This window comes from Lutra lutra, chromosome 9, assembly GCF_902655055.1.
Source record: "Lutra lutra chromosome 9, mLutLut1.2, whole genome shotgun sequence".
NCBI lineage: Eukaryota > Metazoa > Chordata > Mammalia > Carnivora > Mustelidae > Lutra > Lutra lutra.
In genome coordinates, this window is record NC_062286.1 from 132,946,170 (window position 1) to 132,959,631 (window position 13,462).

The 13,462-nt window shown below is 52.4% G+C and overlaps 1 protein-coding gene and 1 long non-coding RNA gene across 2 annotated transcripts in view; one reads left to right on the forward strand and one right to left on the reverse strand.

The window, feature by feature from the left end:
• Nucleotides 1–5,216, reverse strand: part of PEDS1 (plasmanylethanolamine desaturase 1) — a 24,172-nt gene extending 18,956 nt beyond the window's left edge. The window contains exon 1 of the mRNA XM_047746756.1: nucleotides 4,985–5,216. Within this exon, the coding sequence (XP_047602712.1) occupies nucleotides 4,985–5,108 (124 nt within the window). The 5' untranslated portion in view covers nucleotides 5,109–5,216. The remainder of the gene's footprint in view (nucleotides 1–4,984) is intronic.
• Nucleotides 5,217–5,365: 149 nt separating this feature from the next.
• LOC125109645 (uncharacterized) overlaps nucleotides 5,366–13,462 on the forward strand; it is a 37,767-nt gene continuing 29,670 nt past the window's right edge. The window contains exons 1-2 of the long non-coding RNA XR_007130322.1: nucleotides 5,366–5,869; nucleotides 7,429–7,511. This is a non-coding gene — a long non-coding RNA (uncharacterized LOC125109645). The remainder of the gene's footprint in view (nucleotides 5,870–7,428; nucleotides 7,512–13,462) is intronic.

Consider the following 13,462-nt stretch of genomic DNA (forward strand, 5'->3'; position numbering starts at 1 on the left):
GTGCCTGGGTGGCTCAGTGGGTTAAAGCCTCTGCCTTCGGCTCAGGTCATGATCCCAGGGTCCTGGGATCGAGCCCCGCTTCGGCTCTCTGCTCAGTGGGGAGCCTGCTTCTCTCTCTCTCTGCCTGCCTCTCTGCCTACTTGTGTTCTCTGCAAATAAATACATAAAAAAAAAAAAAAAAAAAAGAATACATCTATAACACTAAGTGGCCTTCACTGAGCACCATGACTGTGACAGTGGCTCGGATGAGCTCGGCCAGCCCTCGCCATACCCTTTGGGTTGGGGACCATCTGCCCTGTCTTACAGAGGGAGAAATGAGGCCTGAGAGGTGAAAGGACTGGTCCAAAGTCACAGCACGGACAGCCAGCCTGGCAGGGCCTGTGAGGCGAGGGGGTGTAAGCAGCGTCACTATATAGATGGGCAGACTGAGGTCCAGGGGGAGAGAAGGGCTTTGGTTAGGACACAAGTGCTCGGGCCACCTCTGGCAGAGTGCTGGGCCCTGTTTTCCTGAGCCAGCCCCTGGCCTGGCCAGGGTCCATGATCTGGGCTCCAAGTTATGGCAGTGAATGCCTGTTGGCCCGTTGCGTGTGGTGGCTGTGGACGGCTGGGAGGAGCAGGGAGGCCAGGCGCCAGGCCTCGGCCATCTTTGCTTTCCTGGGGGCAGGCCTCAGCGGCCAAGGGCTTGGCATCAGGCCCGACTCTCCTCATTTCAGTCAGACAAGCCCTGAATAACCTGCGCTTCTGATGGCCCTTGGCGTCGGGGAGGTGCGGGGACAGAAGGTAGAGAAAAGGCAGGAACCGGAGAGAGACAGAGGAAAAGACAGAGGCCAATAGATGCAAGAGAACAGGAATCAGAGACACAGAGAAATAAGAAACGGGGAGAAAGGAAGAGAGGAAAAACAGAGACGTGGAGAGATTATAGGGAGACAAGGAGAAAAAAGACAAAGAGTGTAGCCAGAGAGGAGAGACAAAGAAATGGAAAAAGAACGAGACTGAGGGAGAGAGAGAGAAAACTCAGCCCAGAGGGGCAGGGACCAGGCCTGGCTTGGGAAGGGGCCCCGGGTCTCTGGCTTCAGTCAGGCCCATTTGGGGGGACTGAATCTCTGCCCTGACCCCAAGCTAAGAGATCCTGTATCCCCCAGGGCCAGAGGTATGTGTAGTTAGCCAGGGTGGTGTGACCCCTGAGGGCCCACCCCTGGAGCCTGGAGCCCCTGAGATGTGGCACACACACAACCAGGTTTCAGTGGGTACCTGCTAGGAAGCTGTGCGAAGCCTTACCCCCAGGCTTGCCCACGAGGCCTGCCAAGCCTGCCAGGGCCTTCGCAAATCCTGGCACAGGGCAGGCTGCTGCGTGAACCCCGAGCCTGGAGTGCAGTGGGCTAGGGAACCCTCCATGACTCCCAGGACTCGCAGGACCAGGCCCCCACTTCTTGGCCAGACACTCGGGGCCCACAGGATAGGGCCGTCCCACCACCCCGTGCCGCCCCAATCAGACTACTCACAGTTCCCCGCAGACACCAGGCCCACTCGCTCTCCTGCTGGCCCTGCACACATGCTGCTCCACTGACCTGGAACGCTGGGCCTCTCCTGCACACCCACCCTGGGCTGGCTCCCTTCCACAGTGAAGATTAAGAACACGGAACCTAGAACATCCCCCCTCCTTCCATCAGTGTTCTGGTTCTAGCCCCGCCGCTGACTGGCTGTGTGACTATGGGCAAGGCTCTCCTCTTTGCTAAGCCTCAGGAAACATCTTCAGGATGGACAGGGGGCCCATGAAGTGCCAGGCAAATCAAACACAAGCAGTCCTGGCCTTGCTGACCCTGCCCTCTGGGAGGGGCAGAGGCAGGCTTGATCCCACACGGGACAAGCATTAGGAAGAACACATGTAGGGGCTGGGCCATGAGGAGGCTACAGGAGGTGGTGGTGGGGGGGAAGCCTCGGTTTCCTCCCCTAAAAAATGCAGTTAGCACTGAGGGCACACCTGAGACAGTTGGAGTGAGGATGAAACGAAATCACATGAAGGAAACGTCCCGCACAAAGAGTGCTAAAGAAATCTCCATTATGTTAACTGCCTTATTATTGCTGCCAACTGTCACGTTGCCGGTCCATCTCTGGCCCCAAGAATATAAAGAATTCAGTCCTGGAACCCAGACACTTCTCCTACTCTCTCCTTGCTCATTTTTCCCCAGCCCATGGGACTCCTTGGCATTCTACAAACACTCTGGGCATGCTCCCACCTCAGGGCCTTTGCACTTGCTGGGTCCTTGGTCTGGACCAATCCCTCCTCAAATATCTTCAGGCCTCCCTCCCTTCACGTCTGTGTTCAAATATGACTCATTCAGTGAAGCCTTAACTGGCCCCTCTCAAAAATGTTACTGCCCCCAACAACATTTCACTTCCCCCTTTCCTGCTATATAATTGCTCCATAATGCTTGCCACCACTGGGCAAGGGATCTCTTCTCCGTATTTACTGGGCTTAGTAAAATGCCAGTTCTATTTTTCCTGTCTTATTCACTGCTTTGCCCTTGGGGCCTAGAATGGAGATGAGGACAAAGATGCTCCAGACGTATTGAGCCTGGTCCCTCTTTTTTTTTTTTTTTTTTTAAGATTTTATTTATTCATTTGACAGAGAGAGAGAGAGAGAGAGATAACAAGTGGGCAGAGAGGCAGGCAGAGAGAGAGGGGGAAGCAGGCTCCTGGCTGAGCAGAGAGTCCGATGCGGAGCTCGATTTCAGGATCCTGAGATCATGACCTGAGCTGAAGGCAGAGGCTTAACCCACTGAGCCCCCCAGGTGCCCCAAGCCTGGTTCCTCATTTTGTAAGTCAGGTCCAGAGAAGGTCAAGGTACTTCTGCAAGGCCACACAGGAAAGGAACAGAGACAGAGGGAGGGAGATCTATGAAATTTGGAGAAACCAGTCTGACCAGTCTCCTGCTTCTCTACTCCTCACTCTTCACCACCTGGCCTCCTTCCAGCTCTGAGTCAAGAGGAGAAAAGGCCTTTACTGAAGATTTGGGGGCATCTGGAGGCTTGTCTGTACTCTCAGAGCCCTGCATGGCTGTTCTTCAGAGGGTGAAGGGCATTTGGGGGAAATCAGAACCAGACAAAGATGAAATCATCAGGGGAATGGAGAAAGGATCAGTCTCTTGGGGGAGCTCAGAATCCCTGAGTATGATCTGGCTGAAAGTGGGTAGGGTTTACTCAGGTGGGCAGAGCTGGACACCAAAGGAAGAGGCCTTTGAATCCTCACCCTGAGTCTCAATTGGTGAGTCTGAGGACGAGAGAGGTGCAACCCCTTACTTGAAGACTCACAGGAAACACCAGCCTATTGGGGGAGCAATAGGGAGCACCTACTGCATGCCAGGCACTGCATCAAAGTGGACGATCTCATTTCCTCTTCCCCCAAACACTACCTGAGGAACAGGTAAACTTTACTTTATGTTCATTTTGGAGATGAGAAAACTGAGGCTCAGAGAGGGAAAGTGGCTTGGCCTGGGTCACAGAGTAAGAAGCAGTCAGGATGCCAAGCCCAGACTGTCCCAGGGAGTGCAGGAGGTTTTAGGTCCATAGGCTAGGTGCTTTGGGAACAAGCTAAAGAAACTACAGTATCATGTGCCAGGTACCCAAGTCACTAAAACAAACAAACAAAAACACAACCACATCCAGAGCACGAAATTGCAAGTCCATAAAGGGCCTCTGGTGACCTAGGACTCAACAAGAAAGCAAATGCCCCAAGGTCACACAGCCAGCAATGGCAGAGATGGTATGCAAACCCCAGCCAGTCACGGTAGAAAGCCAAAGGTGGTAGTGGAACCATGCCCACCCCAGGCAAGGGCTGTGCATGGTGGCTGTCCCCTGGCAAAAGATGTCAGAATGTTTGACAAACAAAGCTTGGTGTGATGGCGACATCGGGGTGGAGGGGCCTCCTGCGGCTCCCAGTCACCTGACTCTGGAGTTCTCCATGGCACTTCCTTAACCCCTAGGGGCAGGCCACCTCCCCCCCCCCCCCGCCCCCCCCCCGCAGTGAGATTCCCTGGGCTCTATTGTAAGTCAGAGAAGGGTGGTAGAGCCGGTGCTTGCTGGAGCATAAATGGTAGGCACAGCGGGAAGGAGCCAGGGCAGAACAGGCGGCAAAGGTCTCTAAACTGTTGTGGGGTTTGGAGAATGGAGGGGGCTGATACCTGCAATGGGAAAGGGGCAAGGGCTGGACTTGCGGCTTGCAGATGGGAGGAGCTTAAGCTAGAAGACTTACAGTGCCCTCACCACTCGGGATACCGGAATAGAGTGAGAGCGGAGGCTCCTCTCTGCTGGGGGAGGGGGTGGTCTGTGGCCACTGAAGCTCTAACCAGAATAGGGCTTGGGGGAAGGGCGGCGTCTGGGGCGCTAGGTAGCGGGGAGTCCCTAAGTTGCGGTTCCTAGAGCAGAGAGGCTGACGTGCCCAGATTTGGTAGGTGAGGTCACTGTTTGCTGCCCAGGCCCTGGCTGGGGCACAGATGGGGCCCTAGGATGTGAATTCCGGATCTGAGGAACCTGGGATGGGATGTGACTTATAAGAGGCCGGGGGGGGGGGGGGGGGGGAGGGCGGGTAGAGGGAGTGGCAGTGCAGGCAGCAGACGGGCTGCCTAGGATGGGGGTCCCCAAGTCTAGGGGCGCTCTTTGCAGCCGCGGATGCTTTGAGGCTAGAATCCGGATCTGGGGGTCCGATGGGAGCTCTGTATGTGGCCCGGGGAGCTGATATGGCAGTTCCTTGATACAGGGATTGTCTGTGCATCTAGAAAGCCCCGTGCCTGGAGCTCTGCCTGGAGCTTGGAAGGGGCCCTGGGGTGGGGTCCCGGACTTGGGGACACTATGTGCAAGTTTAGGAGCCAAGGCTGGAGTTCTACATCAGGGCCCGAGACTGGGGTTCCGATCTGGGGAGCCCAGGGTCTCTGTCCGCAGCCCGGGCTGGTGACTGCAGGCCCAGAGCGGGGGCCCGGAGGTCTTACCTGGAGAATAGAGCGCGGCCAGTTCGCGGGCCCCGGCGTGCTGCGCGCCCCAGCGCCGGCAATACGCCGCCTCATCCTCGTCGAGCTCCGGCTGCTGACCCGGCCCGTCCTCGGCGCCCGCCATGGCCACTCGCCCGGCCCGCCCGGAGCGCTCTGCTAGCAGCAGCGGCGGCGGCGGCGGCGGCGGCGGCAGGGCCGCGGAACCGCGGCGAGATCACGCCGCCCAATGACCGCTCAGCGCCGGGCGCGGCGGAGGCGCCGGCGGGGGCCTCGCCCGGCCGCGCGTCACAGCCAATTGGGGACCGCGCCGGGGCCGCGGTGGCCAATCAGCGGCCTCCGAGCCGCAGCCAACCGCGGCTCTCGGGAGGCAGGAGAGCAGCTGGGCGCAGCTGGGCACGGAAGCGTGGGGCGGCGGCGAGTCCCTCCCTGCGGCGATCCGCCCCCGCCCGGAGCCCCTAGCCTGTCCCGCGGAAACCGCGGGCGCTGCAGCACCCCCGTCGCGCTCGGTTTACCGGCCTGTGTAATGGGCCGAGGTCGTGCACCGCCGGACCCAGAAACAGGCGTTTCTTCAACATGCACTGTCAAGCGGCTACTGTGTGCAAGGAGCGCGAGTGGGGGGCGCTGGGCCGGGGTCAGGGAGCCCGCACTTGGTGGACACTTCGAGCAGGGCTCCCTAGCTGGGGCCCTCTCCGCCTGCGCTAGCTTCTAGAGCCCTACCGCGTGCAGAGGTGACAAGGACCGTGCGTACACCTACTGTCTGCCAGCAGGTGTTGAGCGCCTGGGGAGGAGAGCCGTCGTCGAGCCTGACCCCCAGGACCTGCTGTTCTCCCGAGGGAGAGCGCAGTAAACGGATGAGAATGACCTTAAGCGTCCCTATAAGATTTGGTGAGCGCTTAGTATCTGTTAGACGCCGGGCCAAGAGTTCGTCCACAGCCTTTCATTGGCTCCTAATAACCAGTGATGTTGCCTCCTCAGAGTCCCCTCCTGACTTCCCTGCTCAAAGTTGCTCCCTCCTCCAGTCACTGTGACATCATCAAGTTTTGTCTTCACAGCGCTTGTCATGGGTAATGAACTTCCAGTTCATGTACCACCCACCAGAAAACCAGTTCCTCAGGGCCAGGGCTTGCTTTGTTCACAGCCGAATCCCCATGTCTGGATCGGCATAGGGCACGTGGTGGAAGCTCAGTAAATGCTTGCTGAGTGAATTAAGGCTCAGCCCAATGCTTTCATTCAAATCCTTTGCCCATTGAAGAATTGGATTATTTGCCTTTTTATTGTTGAATTGTAAGAGTTCTTTATGTGTTCTGGACACTGGACTCTTATCAGATACACAATTTGCAAGTATTGTTTCTCATTTTGTTTGTTGTGTTTTCACTGCTTGCATAATGTCTTTTGATGCACAAAAATGTTTTTACTTTTAAAAAGATGTTTTTACTTTCGATAAAGTCCAGTTTCTGTGTTTTTTCTTTCTGTGTGCCCTAGGTGTTATAGTTCCATATTCTTTTTTTTTTTTTTTACAACATCATCATATTCCATTGTGTGGCTGGACATAATTCATTTGAATAGTTGCCTGTTGAATGGACAATGGAATGGAATGCCTATTGTTTCTGTTTTTAGATGTCAACTATTTATGCAACGTCACTGTTGCATGTGCAGGTAGATCAAGATGACACACTCTTGAACTGGGATCACTGTGATAAAGTTAAATGTCTTTGTCATTTTAGCAGATATAGAACAACCATCATTAGGTAGGTGGATCCTGGGATTAAAATCACATGCTAGGGGCACCTGGGTGGCTCAGTGGTTAAGCCTCTGCCTTCAGCTCAGGTCATGATCTCAGGGTCCTGGGATCGAGCCCTGTGTCGGGCTCCCTGCCCAGCGGGGAGTCTGCTTCCCGCCTCTCTGCCTACTTGTGATCCCTCTCTCTGTCAAATAAATAAATATATTTAAAAGAAAAAAGAATCACATGCTAATTTACACTCCCACAGCTGTGATCAAGAGAACTTGTTTCCCACAGCCTTGCCAACAGAGTGGGGCTTTTTTTTTTTTTTAAAGATTTTATTTATTTATTTGTCAGAGAGAGAGAGGGAGAGAGAGCGAGCACAGGCAGACAGAGTGGCAGGCAGAGGCAGAGGGAGAAGCAGGCTCCCTGCTGAGCAAGGAGCCCGATGTGGGACTCGATCCCAGGACGCTGGGATCATGACCCGAGCCGAAGGCAGCTGCTCAACCAACTGAGCCACCCAGGCGTCCCCAGAGTGGGGCTTTTTATGTCAGGTTAAAGATTCAGCCCTTCAATTACACTAAGCACATTTCAATAGTCACCTGTGGCAGGTGACAAGCAAATTGTACAGTACAGATGTAGAACATGTCCATCATCACAGAAAGTTCTGTTGGGCACTTCTAGTAAAGAGTTGTGCAGTTACCCTGATTGTGCATTTTAATAGGGTCTCTCTGGCTGCCTGCAAGGAATGGACTCCGGGACGGTGCAGAGGCAGGACACCAGGAAGAGGTGACCACGACAGCTCAGGTAGGAGTGGATGGAGGGTCAGACCAGCGTGACTGTGGACGTGGGGGAAGTGGTTGATTCTGGATGTGTTTTTGAAGGTGGAGTGGCCAGCATTTGCTGGTCAATGAGATGGAGTGGGGTGAGGGAAATAGAAGTTTCAGGTTCCTGGTGCCTGAGCCACTGGGAGGATGGAGGTGCTGTTGACTGAGCTGGGCGAGAACACGGTGGGAGCACGTTGGGGGAGCGGGAGAGAACAGCAGTTCTGTTTTGGGCATATTGTGTGTGAGGTGCATGCTGGATGTTCTGAGCAGAGATATCAAGTGGGCATCAAGTTGTTTTTCTGGCCTTGAGAATGACATGAGCTTTTGATCACCAAGTTAGAGCAAAGTCAGTAAGGAGGAAAGAGGCAGAATCACGTGCCTAAGGTGGGACTGGGCGGACAGTGTAAAGGTCAAAGGCAGTGCTGGGCAATGGAAGGAGCTCAGCCTTTGAAACTTGGAGTCTCACAGCTCTGTTTCTGAGCCTATGTAGGTCTGTTTTCCTTTGTTAAAAGGAAAGAGAGTGTGTCATAGGCTTTCATAAGGTTCACAATGAACACAATGAGAGGTAGGGAGGAGACATTGCAGAAAAATGTTCATCACTTCCCTTGTGTGTTATACTTGACTATGAAGGTGTTGGGACGAGATCCACACCCTCACCTAACATTCAAGGCCCTGCTGGTCTGGGCCCTGCTGACTCTCCAGCCATGTCTCTTCACATCTCTCAGTGTCATCCTGCCGCTGGGCCTTAGCACTTGCTGTACCTGCTTCCTGGTGAACTGTCTCCCTGGAGAGGTATGTGGCTGGCTCCTTCTCCCCCTTGCAGTCTCTCTTCTCTAGTTCCTCCTAGCTCTGAGACTCAAGCTGCAAAGCTGTCCAAAATGGACACCCCCACAAGATGTCACAGTGTTGGGGGATGGAGCCCCTGCTGGCTTGCCTCAAGTCACGTTGATCTGGATGGCTCCATTCACTTATTCATCAGATCTTTACCGAGAATTGCTGTGGGCCAGATACTATGCAAAATGCTGATGGTGCAGCAGCAAACAAGACATGTGGGGCCCCTGTTCTTAGATTTGCAAGCGGGACAGACAAGAAACAGGTAAAAAGATAATCTAATTTCAGGTAGGGACCAGTGATGTGGAAAAGTGAAGCAGGCTGTGGAGATGGGTGGAGAATGACAGGGAGGGCTTCATCAGATGGGGAGCAGAAGGTGTCAGGAAGGCCTCTCGGAGGAGGTGGCAGTTGAGCAGAGACCTTGAGGAAGGGAAGGAGCTGCCAAGAAGATACCCAGAGAGGAAGTGCAGAGGCCCTGAGGCAGGAGCTTGCTTGGTGTGCTCAAGGGACAGCAAGGAGGCTTATGAGGCTGGAGCAGAGGGTGAGTGGAGAAAAAGGGGGAAGGTAGGATAAGAGGGGTACAAAGGAGCCAGACTGGTAGGCACCATTTAGGCCAAATAAGTGTTGAATTAATGCATGAGTGAAAGAGGCAGACAGAGAGCTGTGGGAATGCATATGTAATGGCTATCAACCTCAGGATGAGAAATCAGAGATGGCTTCCTGGAGGAGGGGATGCCTGAGCTAACATCTGATGTTAAGTAAGAACTGGCTGGGGGAAAGGGAGTCAGGTGAGGTATGAGGGTCTTCCAGACACAGGGACTAGCCTGTGCACAGACCCAGGGGTGAGAGATTGTTTTACTCACTGAATGGAAGAAAAGACAGTAAGCCAGGCTGGGGTATAGCATGAGAGGAGAGTTGCAGAGAAATGGAAGATCCATGGGGGCCTGGGCCTGCTTGGTGCCCTACAGAGAAATCTTGACCTTTCCAAGGGCAGCACCAGGGTGCTCCGCAGAGCAGAAGATCCAATTTGTGCTTTGAGAAGCTCCCTCTAGCTGCCCAGAGGAGGTGGATTAGATGAGGGGAGGGAGATGAATAAGAAGGGTCCACAGGGATGATGGCTGACGGGGCTGGAGGTCAGGGGTGATGGGTGAGGAGGCTGTGATGCGGGCTTGTGCCAGCAGACTTCCTTCTCCCCCCTCTTTATGCCTCCTCTTCAACCTTCTAGGAGTGCTTGTGCTGGGTGAATGTTTTCAGCATCTGCCCCGAGCCAGCCCCATGCTGCGGGCTGAGGGACCTGGGGAAATGGAGTCTCATTCCTGAGAGACGTTTCTAGTGACACACAGCACCCTATGTTAAGGGGAAATGTTTAAGCTCCTGCCTCATGCCTATTTATGTAGGCTCCACACCACACAAACTGACTGCAAAAATGAGCTTCACTCAAATTTTCATTTTTACCTTCATTTATTCACCCAGCAAATATTTATTGAGCAGGTATTACAAGGCGGGGCCTGCTCTAGGTGACAGGAAAGAAAGAAGACAAAAATCTCTGCCTCCTGGAGTTGACAGCTGGGGGTGGGGGATAGAAGGGGAAGATGGACAATAATCACTCGTACTAAACTATGCTGACATGACTGCTTTGGGGGGAAAAAACACAACAAAGCAGGGTAAGGAGGATTGGAAGGTGGGAGGATGGAGGGCAGATTGACTAGCTAACTACGGAAGCCAAGGAATGCCTCATGGAGAAGGTGATAGACTAAAGATAGAAGGTGAGCAGATTAAAGGAGGGGATGGAGGGAGCCATGTGGGACTGTAGGGGAATAGTGTTCCTGACAGAGCAAAAAGCCAGTGCAAGAGCCCTGAGGTGGGAAGGAGGCTTACTAGCTTTCGTGATTGACTGAATGTGTGGGCTGTTAAGAAAAAGTGGGATTAGGATCCACAGGGATCTAGGAAGGTCCAGGTCTTAGCCTGGTGGAAGGACCAAGGGCGTCAGAGTTTCCTGGCCTTGAGAAGAGTCTCAGAGATGGGGGGCTGCTGTGCAGTCAGCATGCCAGCTATCCCACTACCCCTAGATGCCCTGTGTGCCCAGCTGGGCTGCTTGCTCCCTCTGTCAGACTATGGGAACATCTTCTTTCCATCTCCCCTGTTCCTAGCAGGGCCTCCTACCCGGAAGGAAGTGTCCCATGCTGTGCTCTGGCCTGCTGCAGGCTGTTTGCCAACGGCCTGCCTCCTGGCCCTGCTAGCACCACAGGGAGTGGCTATAGACAGGAAGGCCTCCTTCCCTGGAGGTCATGGCCAGACTATACCGACCAGACGGTGCGTGCCTGGGCTATGGCACAGCCATCCTCAAATTAAGCCTTCCTTCCCCACCCCCCCCCCCCGCCACATTTTAAAGTGTTTTATGTATGTGTGGGTCATGGGGATGGAGACATCTGCTTCTGGGTGCCCACGCCCATTCCCCTTCCTTCATGGAAATAATACTCTGAATTTTTGGAGGACTCTCTCTTGCCTGCTTTCTCAGCCTGTGGTTTGTATGGGATGGACTCCACATCTCCACATCTTTAATATAAGCCAAGAGATGTCCAGCCACCTGAAACGTGGTGATTGGTTCAGAGATGGGTGTGTGACTTCAGGTGGCCCAGTCAGAGTGAATTTCAGGATCCTGCCGTGGAATTTCATGGATCCAGGAATCTGAAAATTTTGGGAAATAGATGCTTTTACCCCATTGGATGTGAACGAGAAAGAAAGTCTCTTCAGAATCTGCTGGCAGCCATGAGGGGGTAATCTTTAAGGTGAGTTCCCTGGAGAAGGGAAAGAGGAAAGACCAAGAGAAACCAGGTCCTTGGTGAGATCTTTGAGTGGCTGGATCAAACCTTACCTGAAAGCGGTATCCCCTTTCCAGTCAGCCAGACTTTGTTTTAAGTCTCAGCCCCACCACTTGTATGCTGTGTGACCATGGGCAAATTATTTATTCTCTTAGGATGTCAGTTTCCTAATATGGAAAATGGGGATAACAAGAGTATGCCTAGCTTGTGGGGTTGTTGTGAAGATAAGCTAATAAAAACATTGTGGTTAAAAGAGTGCCTGGCAATAAATTATAGCTATTATTGTTAGCATTAAATAAATACCCAGAGCAAACCTTACCTGAACTGTGTGTGATCTTCTTCTGGACTTCACAGTTATAGGAAACCAATACATCTGTTTTTGTTTTACATTTTCTTTCTTACTGGCAGAGCATAAGGCTCAAGATCAGTGTGGGATTGGGGAGAAAGGTGTGGGAGACTGGTGTTTGAAGGTAGCTGTTTCTGTGTGCTGGATATTTTATGTACACTTGCTCTTTGGCCTCATTTTATAGGAAAAAAGATTGAGGCTATGAAAAGTTAACTTGCCCAAAGATGAGTAAGATTTCATCAGGGAGAAAAGGGAGGGAGGGTATGTTCGGCAGTAGGTGTGGTGAGATCAAGGATGATGAAGTATGAATGTACTCTGTGTACTATTCAGGGAACAGGAGTAATTTGGAGTCCAGGGAATAACAGATTAAAACCATGTTTTAAAAACTAGAATAAAACATAGGTGAGTATGACAAGATCCTTTTAAAATCATAATTTCTAAGATAATTTTATTTTAACAGAGAAGTTGCAAAAATAGTGCAGTAAGCTTCCATATCTCCTTCACTCGGATTCCCCAATCATCAACACTTTGCTACACTTGATTTATCATTTTCTCTGTGTGTTTATAATTTTTCTGAACCATTTGAGAGTCAGTTACAGGTGCAACGTTCTTTTACTCCTAAATACTTCAGTGTGCATTTCCTAAGAACAAGGACATTCTCATACATGGCCACGGGTTTGAAACAGGTTTCAAAATCAGGAAATTTAAGATTCACAGAAGATTCTAATATAATTTCTATTATCCATATTCAAATACCACTAATTGTAGCCATAATGACTTGAAATCTTTAGTGACTACCAAGGTCATTGTACCCCTTCCATGGAGAAAAAAATCGCACCTGCCCAAAGAGAAGAAAATTCTTCACATCCATAAATCTGCTTAAAGATTCTATGCTTAGAATTCCTACTTGCAGGCTCTGTAGATCTCAAGCAGTAGTTTCCATCCTGGGGCCGCGTTTGACCCCTTTTTGACAATGTCTTGAGACACTTGTGGTTGTCACAGCGGGGGGTGGTGATATGCTATGTCGTCTCATGGGTAGAGAAACCAGGGGTGCTGCTATATGTCCTACCATACACAGGATAGAGAATTCTCTGGCCCACAATGTCACCAGTGCTGAGGCTGAGAAGCTGATCTGCAAGTAAGCTGGGGAGAGACACCCCCCTTTGCTGCAACCGGAACACACTCTGGGCTTCTGGTTCACCCCAGCAATTCTGTTTCTCCCCAGCGACCCCAGAAAACCCCCACTCCTATAGGCGCGGGGAGGCCCAGCAAGGCTGTTGATGATCGCTCCAAACTGGAACTAACCCACGTGTCCTATTAGGACAAGACTGATAAAATAAAACCGTGGAGTCATGCTGTGGTCACGGCTCATCCCTCAGCTCTGTTTGCTCGTCTTTAAGACAGGGCTGGGGTGGGGGGTGGGGTTGGAAGGATGCCAGTTATCTTGGGTCCAGCTGCTACTTTATGACTTGAGGGCATAACTGCTTCTGACTCACGCACAGTTGACGCATTGGGATTATACACTGACTGGTCTCTCGGCTTTTTTTTTTAACCGGAGGCTGCCCGGGAATGTCTCCCCATTGGAATTGAGGGCAGGGCCTCTGCTGAGTCACCTCTGGCCCCCGGGAGCCCAGCTCAGGGTCTAGCTCATTGGAAAGCAGGTGTCGTTCCTTTGGTGCCAGCTGTATGCCAGGCTCAGTGCTCAGCCGTATGCTCTCACATGGCATGAGCACACTTACCCTCTTATCTCTGGGTTATAAATGAGGACAATAAGGCCCAGAGCCCCACAGTGGGGAAAGGCAGAATTGCGACTGAACACAAGATGGATCAAATTCCAAAGTATGAGCTATTTCTAGTCTGCTGCAACTTCTCTCACAGGTGGTTGGTGCTCAGAAAAAGTGTGGGTGGCAGGGGGTGGACGACATATTCATT